At 34.1% G+C, this 20,263-nt stretch overlaps 1 protein-coding gene across 1 annotated transcript; it reads left to right on the forward strand.

The window, feature by feature from the left end:
• The first annotated feature begins 4,235 nt into the window (after positions 1-4,235).
• LOC115989871 (BAG family molecular chaperone regulator 4-like) lies at positions 4,236-6,704 on the forward strand. The gene is made up of 4 exons (XM_031113750.1): positions 4,236-4,608; positions 5,205-5,461; positions 5,546-5,692; positions 6,289-6,704. Exons 1-4 carry the CDS (start codon positions 4,416-4,418, stop codon positions 6,484-6,486), a joined length of 795 nt encoding a protein of 264 aa, XP_030969610.1. The 5' UTR covers positions 4,236-4,415; the 3' UTR covers positions 6,487-6,704.
• The last annotated feature ends 13,559 nt before the right edge of the window (positions 6,705-20,263 follow it).

The raw sequence follows: 20,263 nt of genomic DNA on the forward strand, positions 1-20,263 counted from the left end.
GCTAACAAAAAAGGGTCCATATGCACCATATTTTGTTCCTTTAATTGATGATTGCAGGAACCTTATCGGATGAAAGTGGACTGTCCATCTTCTTCATGTTTACCCTGAGAATGTGGTAGCAAACAGACTAGCAAAAAGAGGAAGTTCACAAGAAGACATAATTTTTGTTTATGAAATTTGTCCTATTTTTATATGAGCAGTATATTAAGGACAGTTTTCAATTAGGCACTCATAGAAGAGTTCTTATAGCTGGACGTGTGATCTTGTAATTTGTTTTCTTTTAAATAATTTTTTTTTTGCACCAAAAAAAAAAAAAAAAAAACTATGAATTTATGTGAACTTGGGATTTAAAATGATCAGTATTGGAACCGCACCATTGACAGTCCAGCCCCTAATCTTGTTTAGCGAGAGTCTTCTTCCAGCCCACCAATATCAAATCTGTAAGGCTAAATGAGGTCAGCATTTTTAACGAGTCCCATAATATGACATGAGTTCTCTTTATAATGGGCTGATATTATTGGGTCCATCACCATGGACTACATCCAACCAGCCCACGCAACAGTTTGACCATTTCTGACCATGCTGTGCTTTACAAATCAGTGGACCTTTCTTTAATTGTTTGTAATCACAGATAAAAGAAGTAGCCGGAGTAGCTCCATTAAATAAACTATTGCAGACCAAAATTTGATCCAACTAGAATCTTAAGGCCATGGTGAAGAGCCCTAAACTCAACAACATCACTAGAGGACGGAAGAGGAAAAAGTTTTGGCTTCAAACCAATTTAAAATTATTTTTTCCGGCTTATTACTTGGTGATTTATAAAACCATCCATGTGTATTATGAATGATTCTTAAATCTTATTTAACTTGATTCTTAGGTGAAGTGCAAAAAGACTCCTTACTGAGTAAATTGTAAGTTATAGCTATTGCACCATGCAATAACTCTTTTGATGGTTAAAATTGGAAGTTATAAAACTTACTTTTAATCTCAACACTTGGATCAAAACTTTTAACTTTTAACTTTTTTACCATTTACCTTCTCAACTTTTTCCTCCCACAATTGCATGGTGCCCTAACTATTGCACTTAATCCATATCTAATTGTAAACTCATCTTCTGTGCTACTGATTTTGTATTATTGACCAAATTGAAACCTTTATCTCAATTCCATTAACTATAAGTGACTAAAAATAGCCATGGATTGTGTATTTATTATATTTTAATTAAGTGGCCATGTGTACACCATGATGTAACCATTTCTGTTAATTATAATTTATAGAATTAAAATGGAGAGATCAAATTAGAAAATTCTTAACTTCACAAGTCAATAATACAAAAAAAAAAATAATAATAATAATAATACAAAATTGATAGCCCATAGAGTCAGGAGGATTTTTTTTTTTTTTTCCTTTTTTCCTTTTTGTCATTTCTTCATTTCTTTGAGTGGTTTTTATGATTTACTCTCTTAAACTATCCCAAGGGACTTTTTGCGCTGTTAACCATTCCTAAACTTAAAAGGCATGTCAATTGTCAAATTAGTTTTCTCTATATTAGAATACATTGTCTTTTATGATGTATTATGTATATAAGATTTTTTTAACATACATACATACATACATACATACATACATACATATATATATATATATATATATATATATTTGTGGGAGTCAAAAACAACTTACTCTAGAATCTACACAACCAATTTCTAAAAGATAGGAAAGAATCCACAATAGGAATATCAAGTAGTAAGTTAAAGATAGATGTGAGATCAATTAAACTTTCATATATGATGAAACAAAGTTCCCGAGGTACATGAGAAGGATTCAAAGGATGAATACCCAGAAAACAATCTCTCTAGCTTATCTTTCTCTCTCTTGTTCTTGCCTAAACTTTCTCTCTCTAATTTTCTGAACCCCTCTCTGTTGCTTCCCTCCTCCTTTTATAGCCACTTCTCCTCTTCCCTTTATCCTCTAGCTATCTAGCTCCCAACTATATTTGGAGGATACTTGTCCCATCAACCATTTGCTCTGTCACATAATGATAATGAAGGACTTTTGGGGGTGCTTCTATTGTTCAGGCTAGTCATTTAGCATTGAATGTGACTGACATTAGGTGAGGGGTTCCATTAATGTGGAGGTGACTATTCAATTGGGTTTTGCGTTTTCTTTGTCATGTCCCTTGGGGTATATTAGAAGAGTAAGAGATCCCAATTAACGAATAGAGACACTACCTAAGGTTCCCTTGCTACCCGGGGAGAGAGCTCTTACTACTACCTTGATTATGAACCTTGGAAGAGGTAGTCAGCCCGGATCTCCATGGTCGCAGGCTCGGATGGCTTCTTTCCATTTGGGCTACTTTATTTATAACCATACCTCGGGCTGAGCCTACCTTCTAGATTAGCTTTTCAGGCTTTTGGTCTACCAGCCGACCTTTCGTTGACCCTACCCCCCCCCCCCCCAAACACACGTGTGCGCACACACACACACTCACATATACACAATAGAATTTTAATCTATAGCATTCGTTTCATGATGATTATTCCTTATTATCAGACTAGATACCAATTAATTTATAATATAGAAGAGGCTTGAACTTTAAATCTTAAATCTCTTATTCTACAACGATAAATTTTACGAATGGAGCTAATTGGATTTGGAACCCTATAAGAACTTAAGCGAGTTGTACACAAAAGGTTTCAAATTAGCACTCTTAAGGCTTAACTTAGAATTGACTATTCAAATTCTATAATATTGAGTTTAAGAAGTTTAAAATACTACTATACCCCATATATTCTTATGTATCTTAGGAACAACATATTTCGAGTTAATTTTTCTAATTATCCAGCTCATCCAACGAGTCCTTAACAAGTTTGCCTTCTAACATCAAAAATCTCTTGCGGTGTCCTTCCAACCGCTATAGACTTAAAAGCCTCCGATGGACAATGGTTGTCCACTTGTCCCTCAATCTTATCAGGTGCAACAAATGATCGTTTACTGAGCATTGAGCAATATGGGTCCCCTACTATATTACTAGTCTACAATTCCACAACAATTTAGGCTTATTTATATGCAACTATTTATAATTTCGGAGCCATACTCCAACAAAAAGAAAAAGAAAAGAGAAGCTCTCAAAGGACTAATAAAACCATTTTTCTAATAAAAAAAAAATGACTTTACCTCAAGACAATATTTTTTGTTAAAATATAGGTATAGATAATTTAAAGTTACAAGAATGTGCAAGAAATTTTACATTTGATCAAAGAATCACAAAATTGAAAAATGAAAAATCTGTTAATAAAATAGGAAACTTTTTTGTCTATTTTACATAATTTAACCTATCCCAATAACCTTGGGAAAAAAAAAAATCAAGTGAATTGCTAAAAAAAAAAAAAAAAAATGTATTTTCTTACTACTGCGCACCTTTGGTGATGTGATCACTTTATAAATATAAGTTTTTGTGGGATGTGGGGGGTAAAGGTTAGGGTTCAAGTTTTCAGTAAGGAGTTTCATACATATATACACTTAGATTAAACTAGAATAGAATCTCTAACTTGTATTTAAAAAAAATGTCTTTCCTTTTATATAAATGACATTACCAATAGTTACAAGACATTGTAGGTCATTTATTGCAATGTCAAGATTCTATAATATAGTTCTCCATCAATAATAGTCACAAACATCAAAGTATCAATTACACACAAGGAGGTTAGCAAAAAAAAATTACACACAAGGAATTCAAAAAAATACAATTCCTTTTTGTTTAACAAAAATCTCTAACTTAAGTATCAATGGTCAGCATCGGGTCTATATCTCTAATCTTATTAAGAATCCATTATTGAGCCAGTTGTATTACCTTCGAAACTATTCATAATTTGAAAGTATTCAAAATATTATTTTGAATTCACCATTTTCGTAATTTCAAAATATAGATAAAGAAATTATATAAAAAAAATCATTAAAATAGTATTTTCTTTGGCAATAATGTGCGTATAATATAAGCTTTGAATTTTCCCCCCCTTGGATATAGGCTTATTAATTTGGTACTTACTAGTTACCTATTTTTAAATGGTGCGGGTAAAGGATCTGATCAATTATATTTGTAGATCCTGAAAATTAAAATTCTTCTGTCGCTGAGACGCTGACATATACTTTGACAAAAAATTCATTGCATTAAAAAAAAAAAAAAAATTGTAATTCTTCCCTCTCTCTTAGCAACTTTAAAGTTGTACCGAACAACCGCTAGCTGTTAAGAGGTTCCTATCCTATAGTCTTTAGTTTTTCTTACTCAATAATCTACCCTCTTGACAGTACAGAGTACAGACCTCTCTCACCTCTCTCTTTCTCTACCAACTCCACTTTTTTTTTTTTTTTTTTTTTTTTTTTCTGTGATTCCATGATTTCATTATTTGGTGACTATGAAAAGAGCAACTTCAAAGAGTGTTTTGAGCAATGAGTTTGATAGGGAGATAGATTGGGAGCTCAGGCCTGGTGGTATGCTTGTTCAAAAGAGAGATGCTGGGGATGCTTCTGCTGGGCCTATGATCAAGATCAAGGTCTGTCATGGTTCTTATCACCATGATATCACTGTCCCTGCCCAATCCACTTTTGGTAACTAATTACACGATAATGTACTTTCTGGGTTACTGTTATTTTACTCTGTTTGTGGCACATTTTTGTGTATTTGCTTGATTGGGTCAGTGAAAAGGTTTGTGCCCATTTCCTAGTTTGGTGAATCTCATTTTTACCTTTTGTGTCTTTCTTTGATGGGAATATTTAAGTTGGTCATTGTCATACAATCCAGTTTGGTCATTTTGTCCCGCATTTTAGTTTAATTTTTATATTGTAAATGTTAAGAACAAAGCTGTACCTAATAATTGGTTTTGTTAAAAGTTAAAAAGGGAATTTTGAAGTTGATCTTTGTCCATAAAGGAGTTATTTAGCATTGACCTCTAATTCAATAGGCAGTTGATTCTTAAAAAGTTAGCTTTTTGAGACATGCTGACAATGTTTGTGTTTGCTTTATATATGGTTCTATAATTTCCCATTCTCTTTAAACCCATTATTTGGTATTAATGACTATGATGCTGTAAATTTTTTTTTTTGCCTCATTTACTTGGTTTGTTGGGACTTTGGCTCTGAATTTGTGTGATGGGGAGTGGCATTCTGAAATTGAAGCTCAATTGTTGTTTTTGGTTCAATGAAAGGGGATCTGAAAAGGGTTCTTGCCCAAGAAACTGGTTTGGAGCCTAAGGAGCAAAGATTACTGTTTAGAGGGAAAGAAAAGGAGGATGAGGAGTGCTTGCACATGGCAGGTGTAAAAGATATGTCTAAAGTTATACTGTTAGAGGATCCAGCTAGCAAAGAGAGGAAGCTTAAGGAGATGCAGAAAAATCAGTGTATACTAAAGGCTTATGAAGCGGTTGCCAAAGTGAGAGCAGAGGTTGACAAGCTCTCTGAGAAGGTTGTTGTCCATTATCTATAAAAAATCCTCTTATGTCTAGCTTCCTAAAGACTTATTTATTTGTATTTGTTAATGATTGTTCAGGTTATTGCTTTGGAGGCAAATGTTCATGGCGGCGTCAAAGTGACAAATAAGGAATTTGTTGTCTTGACAGAGTTGCTCATGCTGCAGTTGCTTAAACTGGATTCAATTGAGGCTGATGGAGAAGCAAAAGTGCAGAGGCGGATTGAGGTATGTGATTGTTGCTATTCTGCGTACTAGTATATATGCAATATTTTTATATTATCAACACGATCAATTATGATTGTTTAGAGTACAATGCTCGTTAGTTGTGGCTCTCTGCTTGAACCAACCCCAATTTAATTGGTATTATACATAGTTGTCTCTTTGCTTAAGAGAAGAAGTTGAACAGGTGGTGGATCTACAACACCAAGTCAGACCTGTTTTATCTACAGTCTACTATATGTAGAGTACAACCAAATGAGGGTTTATATTATTTTATTATTTAAATGGGAAAGGGCTAGATAATAATTTTAGGTCTGAACTTCTTGTGCGATCATAGTGAAAGTCTTTACAGACCCATTAACAAAAGGGATATTTTCAACATTTTGTTGATCAACTAGTGTTTGATTTCAAAGCTGTGATTGTTTGCTTGTAAGTATCTTAGTACTTTGAACTTATCAGTAACAACCCCTTAAAACTGGAAGTTTTGCTGCAAATCATTTTTCAAGGAGGGGTAAAAAATCACATAGAACAAGCAATATGTTTAACTTCTACTATATGTTAGATTGGGAACCTGAAATTCATGATTGTCGGTGACTGCACAGGTTCGTCGAGTCCAGAGCTTTGTAGATACATTGGACAATCTAAAGGCAAGAAACTCTAATCCCTTCAGCAATAGTAAGAATGTGGTGTCAGTCACTACCAAATGGGAGATGTTTGAATCGGGAGTGGGAAGCCTGTATGCCCCAACCCCACTGCAATCTTCTACCAAAATAACTCAGGACTGGGAAGTGTTTGATTAATTACAAGTTCAACACATTATATGGGTCGTTCTATATAAATTTGTATCCGCAGCATATATAAACATAATGTTATGTGAACCATGTTCAATTTTTGTTTTTTGTTTTTTTGTTATTGTTAAAAGCTATCCTTGATAAAAATAGAGGCAGAGTCTTATGCTATAACAGCTTTGCTATTTGTGTATGGTTTATATTGAATGGTTAAGATGTATTTTCCTTCATATCTGTTTGGCTCTCATGTATAACTCCCGATTAGAAATTTTCACTCCCTTGAGTGTTTCTAATGTCGTGGAAGCATGAAGAAAGCACATATAAATACGAGATGGAACCGAAATTAAACTATTAGCTTCAGCTAGTAAACTTTGACTTTACGAGAGATTTCCCTGAATCCACAAGGAGATGAACTGGAATCTACTAGAGAAAGAATTTGACAAAAGTTTGTATTTATTGATAATAGTCTAATTTGCCTCTAACGGCTATAAACATATAAATACTGAGAAAAACGTCTGAAACTCTAATTGGCAGTAATTACACGATTAGGTGACAAAATACCAAAATTTACCAAAAATGACAAAATTGAGTTAAATGCAGAATCATAAACTACTAACCTTAAGGGTTGTTCCAAAAAGTTATTAAGGAAATAAAAATTACTATAAATGGCAAAATTGCAATTTTCGGGGCCTAAAAGGAATTTGCCATTTTCTGAGATATCTTGTGGCAGAGCTAAGACTATTGCTCAGAAGGCCGTTTCGCTTCAACCGACCAAATTTTATGCGATTCCGACTCCAAGGCCCATGATTTCTACTAGTGTCTTTTTGCCTTGCGCGATGATTTCAGGCGTGCGTGAGAGTCCAGAAATGCCATGGCGGTTTGTTTTACATCAGCTTCTCTTTATATTCAACTAATCATAGTCAAAATTAGATACATGACATAATTTAATTGATAGAGCATAAGGTAGAACAATAGGAGTGGGACAAAGAATTTCGTAATTCTATTGTAGTATATTGTAGTATGTGGAATAAAATATATGAACATGAGAGTTGAGACTTGAGACCATTATATTGATCAATGATCCTGTCTCTGACATTGATACGGTTTAATAAATTTCATCTCTACCTCTTCTTGTAGAGTTTAGTTCTAGCGTTCAGAATATTTTTGAACCTAAGGAATTTTTTTCAAATTGTTCCTTTGTGACGTTAATAATTTCTTACTCGTAGCTTTTGTTTGGGATGCTTGGAAGAGCGAACTTGATTCTGGTATTGCTGTTTGAATGAAAGTTTGTTTGTTTATTAAAAATAAAAATTTGCCATGTCAAATAAAAATCTAACTCAATTCTAAGTCAGCAATCACACTAACAGAACTCCTTACCCTCTCTCTCACTGTTAACTTTCTTTCTCTCCGGCCACCTTAACCATCCAATTTCCACTACCACCACTGCCACATCCCATACTATTCAACCAAGTCCAAATCAAAGTCTTTTTTAGGTATATTGCAGCGATAGGGAGGTCGAGTGAGGTGCGGATGTGGACCGAATGCACTCTAGTCGGGGAAGCTTGGGCTCTAATCGTATTCAAATTCAAAGTTCTAAACCATAAAGACTACAATCGAACATCAAAGATTGGCTTAGTAAGTGATGACGATAATGCGATGGCGAGTGAGAGAGGGTTCTTCAGGACTCAGAAGTTCTATTAGTGTGATTATTGACTTTAGCTCACTTGATTTTTATTTTATATTCCAAAATTTTATTGGTCCATCTCATCCAAATTGTAGTAATTGCTAGAAATGGCAAACGGCGGGGTTTGATACGAGAGAGTATACCATGTTTCGGTAATACCAACTCAGCATCTGTTTTAGTATTTCCTACCTAATAAATGAGTGACGCTTGTTTCAAAAAATCACATCAGACTATTCCAATAAATGATTAATTTATCTTCTCGATAGTATAGAAGATTATGATTAATTTATTGGACTAGTCCAATGTGGTTTTTTGAAACAAGTGTCACTCATTTATTGGGTAGAAAATATCAAAACAGATGTTGAGTTGATATTACTGAATCATGGTATATTTTCTTCGTTTGATATAGGTTTCATCAATCGATTTGTGGACCAAAAAAGGCCGGGTAAAAAACAGACCATTTTCAACGGGTTGAAAGCAGGTCGGGTCAATCGGGTTGCAGCTAGTTGTGCTGGGTCAGGTTGGCCCATATTTTTCACATTGAAAAAAAAAAATAAAATAAATGCTAAACTTTTAGAGAGAATGAATTAAATCAAATAGTTAGATTATTTGTTACTAACTTACTATTATACATGTAAAGGGAAAAAAATAAACAAACCAAAAAACATAAAGCTTTCCATATCCTTGCAATTTTGGTAGTTTTGACTTTGAGCATGACTAAAATTCTATACATACTTCAAATTCAAAATTTACTAATGATATCATTCCCATAAAAGAACCCAAAAAAAAAAAAAAAAAAATACAAAACTAAATGTCATGGACCATGTCAAGTTATTAGCCTTCTTAAGTGCACAAATTCTTATTGTATTTAAAATAATAATAAAGTTAGATTACATAGAAATATAAACTAAAAAAAAAAAAAAAAACTTTAAAAATAAAGGACAAAGTTTAGTTACAAAATTGGTTGTAGCCTAGCCTTAAGCTACAACCTTACTCAATAACTTTTTATTATAGGTAAATTTTGACAAATCCACCATTGGATTACATCTTTCTCTTATTATATCATTCATGCTTGCAAAATTTCTAGAAAATTAAAGATCAATGGTTATGTCATCAATATATTGTTTAAATTGTAAGTTTTTGTAGTTTAAAATTATGCATAAAATATAAACTTATAAATCATATAGTAAATAATATCCGATTGACACAAAATTTGATATGTGTATTAAGAGTGTAAAGAATATGTAATTTAATGGTAAATTTTCAAAATATGTAGTAATGTTTATTTTATTGAATAAGGTTTTTAGCCTTGGGTTACAACTAATTTTGTAATTAAATTTTGTCCAAAAATAAATATAAAAATTTAAGTAAAGAAGAATAAGTAAATATTTTATAAGAATTATAGCTCAATATACTCAACATTGGTAGTAGATTCAAGACTACAAATATTCATACTTGCGAATTATAGCTCAAGCCTATTTCATCAGTATCTTCATCTACAATACAATATTTTAATATAATTTAAATGTAGCATGAAAGTAAATCAAAACTTATCAATAAAGAGTTAAAAATGTATAATTTCTGTGACTCTTTTAATAAATTAAAATACATTCAAATCCATATAACCAACTTTTACTGCGCAGCATAACTTTCATGTTCTCAGGCAAAAGACGTGATTGATACGGAGTAAGAATTTTTTTTACCGAGCTAAAACTTGATTCAGATGCAAAAATAGTTATAGGAATGCTCATGAGATCCCATGCCATTAAAGACATCTCCGGAAATCGATTGTAATTTTCTTTCCACCAGGAGAGAACTTCCAACTTAGGCTCTTCTAAATACAAGTCTAATTGAGATTTCTTTATTTTGACACTACGAAAACTTTCATAATACTCAAATTCCTAATCATTAAAAAATATTAATTGCAATTTAAAAAATACGACACAACATTATAATTTCATTATTAAAAAAATAACACAACATTTGTTTTGTCACTTTGTACTAGTTAGACAGTTAGATAGACTTGGACTTGGTGTGTTAGTAATAGACTATTAGTTAGTTACTTAGTAGTCTTAACTTAGGGTCCGTTTGGATACAGCTGAAAACTGAAAACTGAAAACTGAAAACTGAAAACTGAAAAACACTGTAGCAAAATAATTTTTAAATGTGTAAATAGTATCGTGGGTCCCATTTTTAATGAAAAAGTTGTTAAAAAGTGAAATTTGTGGGTCCGTGAACAGTACACAGGACCCACATGTGGCTGAAAATCAGTTGAAAAGTCAAGCTTTTCGGCTAAAAAAAAAAAAAAAAAAAAAAAAAAAAAAGGGAATGCAGAAACGCAAACGCGTCTGGGAAGCGCAAAACGCGCTTCCCAAACGCACTCTTAGTGTTATTTTACTCCGTTAGAAGGTTAGCGCTTGCTGCTTAGTTTTGTAGACACTAGACAGTACACCAGATGCTTTAGTTTTGCATTAGTACTTTTTTTTTCCTTTCATTTAACTCTTTTTTTTTTAAAAAAATGGGGGCACACACAAGTTCATTGTACCTTTGTGATAATGTTATGCACCTAGCAATCTAGCACACCTTACCATGTACTTTTTAAATATTTTTTTAGGGGGAAAAAAGTTTAAAAATAGGCCAAGCCACAGGTTAGCTAGGTCCAGTTGACCCACAAAAATTCGGGTGGACCATGGGTTGGCCTATATTTAACTCAGGCCAAACAATTCAGGTTCGAACTGGGCCAAAATGGGCGGGTTCGGGTCGGGTCAATGCATTTTGACTTGTTTTGCCATGTCTAGTAATTGCATAGAGCATCAGCATCAGGTGAGTTAAATGCTAACATTTTAGCATTTAGCACCAAAAATCCACTAACATCTGATATTTCAAATTTAGCATTTGCTGCAGTACACTTCTACTATTGGCACAGTACGGACATAAATGCTATAATTTTTTTTTCTTATTTTTATTCACTTTTCTCTCTCCTCTCACCCTTTCTCTCTTATGGCTTCTTTCTCACTCTCTCACTATCACCCTCAGCCACACCTTCAACCTCTCTACACCACTGACCTCCAAGTTGTCCACTCACTCTCAGATTTTTTTTTTCTTCAGATTTGGATTTTGTGATGGCTTGTGGTCGATTTCTAGTGGGTTTTTCAGTGGTGGTGGTTTGTGGGTTTATGGTGGTGGACGATTATGGGGTGGTGGTGCTGCTGTGGAATATGAGAGAGAGAGAGAGAGAGAGAGAGAGAGAGAGAGAGAGAGAGAGAGATATGAAAAAAAAAATGAAAAGATGTGAAAAATAAGAGATGTGATGTAGAGTGGATTGTAAAATGATGTGCTAAGTTTAATAAAGTAGTTTTTTGATGTGTCAATTACTAGATCTTTTAGAAGAACTGATGCTAGTGCTCAATTATAAATGGAAAATTGCAGGTGATATGATTGCGAATCAAATCAACTATTCAAGTCTAACCATTAACGTCGTCCATTTGAGAACAACTTATTTAGTTTTTTGCTGAAAGCATGCTAAGCTATACTTGTTGTTGGGGGGCATTTTTTCGTTGCTCAGCCACATGTTGTCCGTTGGAAAGGTAACCTTACTAGATCAGAATATGTTTGGGGAGTTGCATCCGGAACTCGACATTGGGCCACGTAGTCCAATGGCTACTGACATCATTTAAACCTACAAAATGGGTAAAGCTCAAAGTCTAAGAATCATGATAATGGTTGAAATAATAAATAATATGTGTTTGATATAACAGCTTTGATTAATAGTTATAATAGTAGTTGAAATAAAGTAATATGTATTTAAAAGTGAAGTAATCATGTACTCAATGATGTAAATTTAAAGACATGAAAGCAGAGTCACTTAAAGACATGAAAATTTAAAAGTGATAATAAATAATATGTGTTTGATATAACAGCTTTGATTAATAGTTATAATAGTAGTTGAAATAACGTAATATGTATTTAAAAGTGAAGTAATCATGTACTTAATGATGTAAATTTAAAGACATAAAAGCAGAGTCACTTATCTTTGTATGGTTTGTAGCTCTAGCTGTATAGCATCAATCAGTAGATAGTATTCCAACAGGATGACTCCAGCGGTGGAGAGGCAGTTTGCCATGATAACTTCAAGATTGAAGGGGGGAAAAATGGGTACAACTGGAGGGAGAGAGAGTATGTCTAGCTGTGTGTAGAGGCTGGTTTAGTTTGTCCCCTTTATCATGCACTTAATGAATTTCCCCTTTGATAATGCTCTTTTGGTTATTGTGAAGTTATGAATAGTATTACCTTCCATGAGAAGGGCTTTTGTAAGATAGGTTTGTGCCTTCCATGAGAAGGGCTTTTGTAAGAAGTATTTGTGCCTTCTAGGAGAAGGGCTTTGATATGAGATCTTGGTGCCTTCTAGGAGAAGGGCTTTAGTATTAGAAGTTTATGCCTTCCATGAGAAGGGCTTTTATAAGAGAGGTGGAGAAGAGTATTGAGATGTGTTAATGAGTAGCATAACAATAGAATTTCAGAATGAGAGAGTATGAGAGTTGAGTTTAGAAGAGTTGTGGTGTGTTATATGTAATGGTGTAGTAAGTGTGTATGGGATTGTGTAAGAGAAATGGAGAAAGAGATGTTTAGAGATATGGGTAGCAAGATAGATGTATTTTATGAATATGGAGAGTGAGAGAATGAGGGTCTGTTTGGATAGAACTTATTTTGCTGAAATTGAAAACTGAAAATTGAAAACACTGTAGCAAAATAATTTTTAAATGTGTAAATAGTGCTGTAGGACCCATTTTTAATGAAAAAATTGATAAAAAATGAAATTTGTGGGTCCGTAAACAGTGCATCCGTGCACTGTTCACGGAAAACTGGTCAAAAGTTGCGGCTACTGTTCATGTACAGTACATGAACAGTAACAGCTGTTGGGGTAAAACACGTGCTCCAAAAAAGAAAAAAAAAAAAAGAAAAAGGAAAACGCAGCAACTAAAACGCAGCAAAGAAAACGCCGTATCCAAACTCCCTCTGAGTATAAGAGGAGGAATAGTGTTGTAGTGTATTTAGCAATGTTACTAGGATTTTCTGTTGAAGGATGGGTAAGGGCTTATGAAGGGCAGTTATGAGCTAAGGGTTGAAGAGTTTAGTTCCTAATTTGGAAACCAAAAACTCAAAAGCTTAGAACTTCATTAAGAGCTTAAGAAGATAATTAGAGGGAGAAAGAACAGAGAAATTTATGAGAGAGTTGTTCTTCTCTATTGGTGTACTTTGGTGTGTTGATGAGGGCTTCTATTTATAGTTGAGTTTAAGGGGGTATTTAGCAAAGAATCTCAGCCAAAATCTGTCCCAATTAGCAATGAATCTTCAGAAAATCCATCCTAGGATTTGGCCTAAAATGGTATATTCAGTTTTAAGGTGTTCTTGCTGTTTTGGGTAATAGCAGCTGGAGGAAAGACCAAAAAAAAAAGGAAAGGATTTTAGCAAGAAAAAGATAATTTCTTTGGTTGGTTTTGGTTTTTAGCCAAATAGGGAAAATCTGTAATATTAAGGCTGCTGGGCCAGCTGTCACATCAGTTTTGGAGAAGCTTTCCCAACTGTTTGAAAAAGCTGTCACAACTATCATAAGACAGTTGTTGCTTGGGACTGAAGTAGATGAGGTCAGCTGGATGATGTCAAGCTGTTGGAGGGAATATTCAGCATTTGTTTCATGGATTTAGCTAAAAATGGTAATATCTCTTTTAAGGATGTCTTTCTATTTTGGGCATAGTAGTTGGCTGTTGGGATTGAGTATTAAATGGCTGGCGATGTCACTTTTAGCCAGGGGTCAAGTGTTGAACACATTGCTGGTATTTTCCTGGAAAGGTTTCCTCTTTTGGGAATTTATATGTTTGGTCCAAGATTCTATTACAATATATAGTAATAGAATGATTCAATGATAATTAATGAAGCTTTAAAGATCTAGTGAAGGTCTCATTGTGTTGCGACTTAATCTTGGTGATCAAGAAGAGCATTTAATGCTCTACTCTAGCAGCTGGCAGGGGAATATTTGGTCTGATTATGGTAGATGGCAGTTGGGTATCAAAGATATTATGAATATTTTATATTTGAAGATTGAAGATAACCAATCAGATTTAGCCATATGTTTGAGTTGGATTTTAGTTGAAAATAGTAATAAGTTTATGTAGAATAATAAAATTAGATTTCTAAATTCGTATAGGAACAATTGGAGATTGAATGAATAATTATTTGTCCAGCATTTAGATGGCTGGAGTTTTTTAAGTTTTTGTCATATGATGAATATTAAGTTTTAGGAAAAGAGCAATAGGGAGTTTTATCATCTTAAGTGCTATGTAATAAGAGAGGCTTACCTTAAGTTACCTGCTACACACTAACTCATCAAAGTTTAGGGAGTTAGAGAAGACATGCCAAGTAACATGTTTCTTTTATCAAATTTAAACCGCTGGAGCTTTACTAAACATATCTCTTGGCCCTCCAAACCATGACACCCAAAATTTCCCCAAAGAGACTTATGAGCTTGGATCATAAGTCGAGGATGAGATGACGTACCTTGGGTTTGTTGTCATTTTGTGTAAATATGGGTTTTTGTTGGAGAAGCCACTTTCCAAGAATATGAAAGAGGTAATATGAGCTGTGAGATTTGATTCATTACTTGAGCCCAATCCATATGTTGATGTTGATGATGTCATGGGGTTATGATTCCAATTGATGAAGAGGAAATGTGGACCATGAATCTACCTTTAGAAGTGAAGATGTTGTGGGCCATGTGAACCTAATTCTTGTAGTTGAATGATATATAAGCTTATTTTGGGTTTTAAAGAGATTTACCTAGAAATCAATAATATGTTGATGTGGCATGAGTTGCCAATGAAGTAATGCTATTTGGCATGAAAAAAGAGTCTTCAACACTTATACTTTGAAAAAGTGAGAAAAAGTAATAAATAGTTAGGTTTTAAAAAGTTGCATATAAAAGTTAAAAGCAAAAAATCTGGCATATAAGCCAACGCTAAGTATTCATTTGAGAATAGCTTATCTAACTTTTTGATGAAAGTGTGCTAAACTATACTTGAACCTTGAAAAAGTGAGAAAATGTAGGGGGAAATAAATGAGATTTTAAAAAGCTATACATCATATTATATACTATATAATAAAAGTTGGGTTTAGACGTTGTGGTTTCACCAAATTGCAGATTTTTTTTTAGATTTAGAAAAAATAGATATAATTTTTTTTTTTTATTCTTATCTTCTTCTCCTATAATTTTTAAGTTGATAAAAATCTTAATTTTATTACAATCCAAATTCTCCATCTAATCCTTTATATATATATATATATATATATATATATATATATATATATTTATATATAAAATTCTTAATTAAAAAAGAAAAACAGTAATGTATTTTAGATATAGATTTCAGCTTCACACCTTCACAAATTAGACTGACATTAGACTTTTGATTCATGTCAACTTCTTCAATGTGGAGTGTATATATATAAGATAATTCATAATGAATACTTACCATATGGTTTTTCTTCTATTCTTCCCTTCTTCTACCTACAACTTTACACTTATGTATTTGTTTACTCTAATTTTTTTTTTTTTTTTTTTTTTTTATGTATTTGTTTATTTTAATTTTTTTCATCAAATTGAATAGCTTTTGTGTATTTTTTGTTTTTTGTTTAACCTAATTTCCTTAAGTTTTATCCTAATTATATGGTATTTTTTGAGAATCAATCATTAAATATGGTTAGACATGATGTTTTATTATTTTATATATCATATATGAATTACACTCAACAATAGCACACTTTTTTTTTTCAGTCCAGGAAGTTTAGACTTCATTAGCAATCACGCATGTCCACAAAACATGAGTTATAGTTTCATAGAAGTTCTGCATGTTAGACAAACTGCTTCAACTGGAACACCACGCCTAGATAAATTGTCCATTGCAGGTAAAGAATTACTTAATGATCACCAAAGAAAAAGTAAGACATTTTCCCACCTTCACTTATTTTATTCTATCCATGCCTCAATTACCTTTTTTTTTTTTGGTGGTCTTTTTACTTCTTCTTTATTTGTTTATTTTTATTTATTCATATTGCTCATATTGTTAACTGGGAAGCTATTGTCTACTATTCTCTTTGTAGTTTAAGCTTTATTTGAAAAATCTTAATTAGGTGAACTAGATAGCAAATATCATGCTAAGCATTTTTTTTTTTTTTTTTGGGTGCTACTTATTGTGGGGGCCTTTTTACATACACCAAGGCCCGTGAGTTAGTGGGTAAGGGAGTTGGGACTGGCGTCGTGGGAATTATACCGCAGGCCAGCTTGTGTGCAAGTTAGGCATGCCCAATGTTGAGACAACTTGGGAATGGTACAGTAGGCTAGGCACAGCGGGTATAGTCGTGGTAGAATAACTGTCACAACTAGCGCAACAAAAGACACTACAGCAAAATGACTTCTATAATAAAGTATGCCAAGTGAAACTACAACAAAACAACTAATACCGCAAATAAAATAAACGAGGTTACAACAAAACAACTGATACAACAAATAGAAATAGAGCAATCACAGCAGAACAGCTAGAAACATAAAACACTATGGCAAAATGAATAACAACAGAAATGTCAAATAAACTAAAAGATGCCATTACAAAGTGGTGATGATGATTCTGAACAAGTGTAATAGAGATGGCTTGCTTTCCCAGTCTTGGGTTGGATCATTCAGCAGGAACAGGTGCAGACGCAAGGGGTCATTTTTAAGAGTCGCCACCTAATTTTTGCAATGGCCTAGGAATCATATATATAGTGTCCTTTCAAGGAAGGATCTTTTGATCTTACTACCAAAGATATGGGATTGGAGTTAAGGTACGATCTTGGGATGGTGTTAGGCACCCAAAACCACCCAACCCTAAGGTTGGCTTCCCATCATTGTGTCTTCTTAACCCTATTAAAGGCACACTCAAAACTTGAATCTAACTCACACACACACACACACTAGCATATATCTAATAGTCAACATGGCATCAAACATCTCTAACCGTACATCTATCATGGCAATCAAACAAAAGCTAACATTCATCTAATCATGCATAACATATCACATCACAAACCTTAACCATCATGCATCTAAACATGCTTTATCACAAAGCCTATCATCATAAATCTAAACATTCTTCATCATATCCAAGGCAGAAACATGTGAGCTTTTAAGATCAAAAGTATAAACAAGGCCAATCAAAACATGTCATCATCCAAGGCATCAAGATCACAATTATAACATCAAACCTAAGCAAGATCATATCACAAATGCATGTACATTACAAATGCATGACTTACCTTTTAGTTACCTTGTAGCAACTCAGCACCTATGGCGTCATGCATGAGCATGTGAATGCATGTCCATAGTATCAAAATAATAAAACCCTAAGTCTAACATGTGAAAGGCAAACCAACAATTAAACATGTGAAATAGAAGCTTTGAAAGCATAAAAAATGGAAAAGAAACTAAAAAGGAGCATACTTGTGAAGACGGAAGCAAAAACAGAAAAATAAAATTAGGGTTTCTAGGCAAGTTCATGCGCACACATGAACTTCCCTATGTGCGCATAATCAACCCCGCGTGCACAGGCAAGATTATGTGTATGCAGGTTCCTGTCCAGAAACCCTAGAAACATAGCAAATACTTAAAGCACTAGATCTAACGTCCTAACATGCATTTTAAACATACAAAAATGTAAACCTAAGCTAGATAAATATATTAAAGCATATTATAACAAGAAAATAAAGCAAACAGAAGGATTCAAAGCATAAAAAGAAAAGTTTAGACTAATACCTCAGAGAAAAGCTCTTCAAGTTTTATTTTTTTCCATTTCCCTCAGTCAAATCTATTCATAATTAACAAAAAGAGTTGTTAGTAATCTTAAACTCAAAGATCAAGTCTAAAAAAGGCTCTAATCAAAAGAAAATTGACTTGAGGATGTTTTGTAAAAAACTCCCTCTTTGATTCACTATTTCTAGTGAAACTTAGTGTTTTCCCTTGGGATTTCTGTGTCTTTTTGAAAATATACCATGTAAGGTTATTTATAATGTGAAAATAGGGGTTTGAAACAACTCCTAGAATATATGGGATTCGTTCTAAATCTCAACATTAATGCAGAAAACTTGTCTTATATAGTTTCTGGAATTTGCTATGTGTGTGCAAGATTAAGCCTACGTATGCATGCAGAAAGCTGCATGCGCAGGTTGATTCTTGTGTGCGCATAGTGAAGGTTTCCTTGGCCTTATTTTTCCAAAAATGGATTTATTTTCTTATTCAAAGTTATATTTTTCATTTTAACATTTCTCAAAGTCAATTTAAAATTGTGATTGGGCCCTAAACCAACGTTGAGTCTTAGAATTCAACATCATTGGGAAATTGGGGCCCGAGTCGTAAGGGATACAAAATGCAATGTCTACAATAGGTCCAAGAAGGGAACCAAACGCCAACACAGGCAATCTCATTACAAGTTTCCACCATTGAAATTACTAGTGTTGGGGAAAGGGCCTAAATGGTTTTGAATTCCGATTGGTAGAGTTTTAGAGAGTGGGAATGTCGAGAGGGGAGAAAAGATGGTCTATTGATGCATGCCTCTATTTCTACCGTGTTTTCTCTCTTCCTTTTTAACCTCTTAGTTTTCTTTTGTTCTCTAGTTCTTAGTTTTTTTCTTACTCTTCTCTCCATCCATCATTCTATTCGTGGTTACTTCTCTTCCTTTTATACTGCTTGATTCTATAGGATTTCTCCCTTTTGTCCATAAGGCTTCACCAACCATTTTTGGTTTCTTGTGGGCATCTCTCTAGGGTTGCCCACTAACTTGTTGGTTGCCCCAACCACTACCTCTGCTCAGAGTGTGCTTGATGCACCACTCTCCATTTTTGCTTTCTTGTGGGCATCTCTCTAGGGTTGCCCACTAACCTGTTGGTTGCCCCAACCACTACCTCTGCTTAGAGTGTGCTTGATGCACCACTCTCTATCCCCAGACAAAATTCTTTGTTTTGTTTCTCTCCTCTCTCAATAGCTGCCTTCCTCAATTGATAAGAATTGGAGGCTCTCTCTATACCTATCCCTATGGCATGCATCAAATGGCCCTGTCCCTTTGCTTGCCTCTTTTGGGCAAAATTCTATCCCAGCAAGGCATTTCCCCAAAATAAGTTTCAACAGGAACCTAGAATAGACCCCCTTTTTCTCCCCACCACCGAACCACACTCTCTGAATCCCTTGACCGAAAGTCGTCCTTTCCTGTATTGGCTGGGTAGAAGTATGTGGTACCCTGGCCCTTGTGTGAGTTCCACTATCCTCCGCATTTGTCTTCTTTTACTCCCACACCATTCCTGCTACTCTTGCCTTGTCTTGTTCAGCCCATTGGGCTTCCATTTCTATTGTTCCTTTTCCTACAATGCCCATGGGCCTGCTAGCTATTATTTCTACCACGTTGACCCATTGGATTTATTACCTCCTCTCTTGGGATTCCTTGGCCCATTTACTTTACCTTTACCTCTTATTGTGCCCATGGGTTTGTTGGCTGTCATTCTTTCGATGTTGGCCCATCGGGTTTATTACTTCTTTTCTTGGGCTACCTCGACCCATTTACTTTACTTTTACTCTTATTGTTTACATGGGCCTGCTATTTATCATTTCTGCCATGTTGGCCCATTGGGTTTATTACCTTACTTTTACCACTTATACTCCTTTTTCCTCTCATTTTCCTTATTGTTGGCCTTTTTTTGCCATTGGGCCTTTTGTCAAAAATGGGCATCAACATTTAGCCCCTAAGCATGTGGATTGCTCCTGCAATTCATATGTGAATACTTTTGCAGTTTTCTTTCACGAGTTTTTTAAATAATGGTCTCCATCTTGCTCACTTTTCTGCTATGAACAAGCTTGTCTTTTTAGATTTTCCAGTTTATTAGTTATTCTGAAACACCGCCTTTGCTTCATTTAATGCTACACCTCTTTTGATGGCTGGTCCATCGTTTCTATTCCTAGTGTTTTTATTTGTCTCAACCTCTTTTCTTTCTTTTCTTCATGCTACTTTTACTTTTCTCACAACCCTTTTT

The sequence above is a fragment of the Quercus lobata genome, chromosome 1 (genome assembly GCF_001633185.2).
Source record: "Quercus lobata isolate SW786 chromosome 1, ValleyOak3.0 Primary Assembly, whole genome shotgun sequence".
Taxonomy (NCBI): domain Eukaryota; kingdom Viridiplantae; phylum Streptophyta; class Magnoliopsida; order Fagales; family Fagaceae; genus Quercus; species Quercus lobata.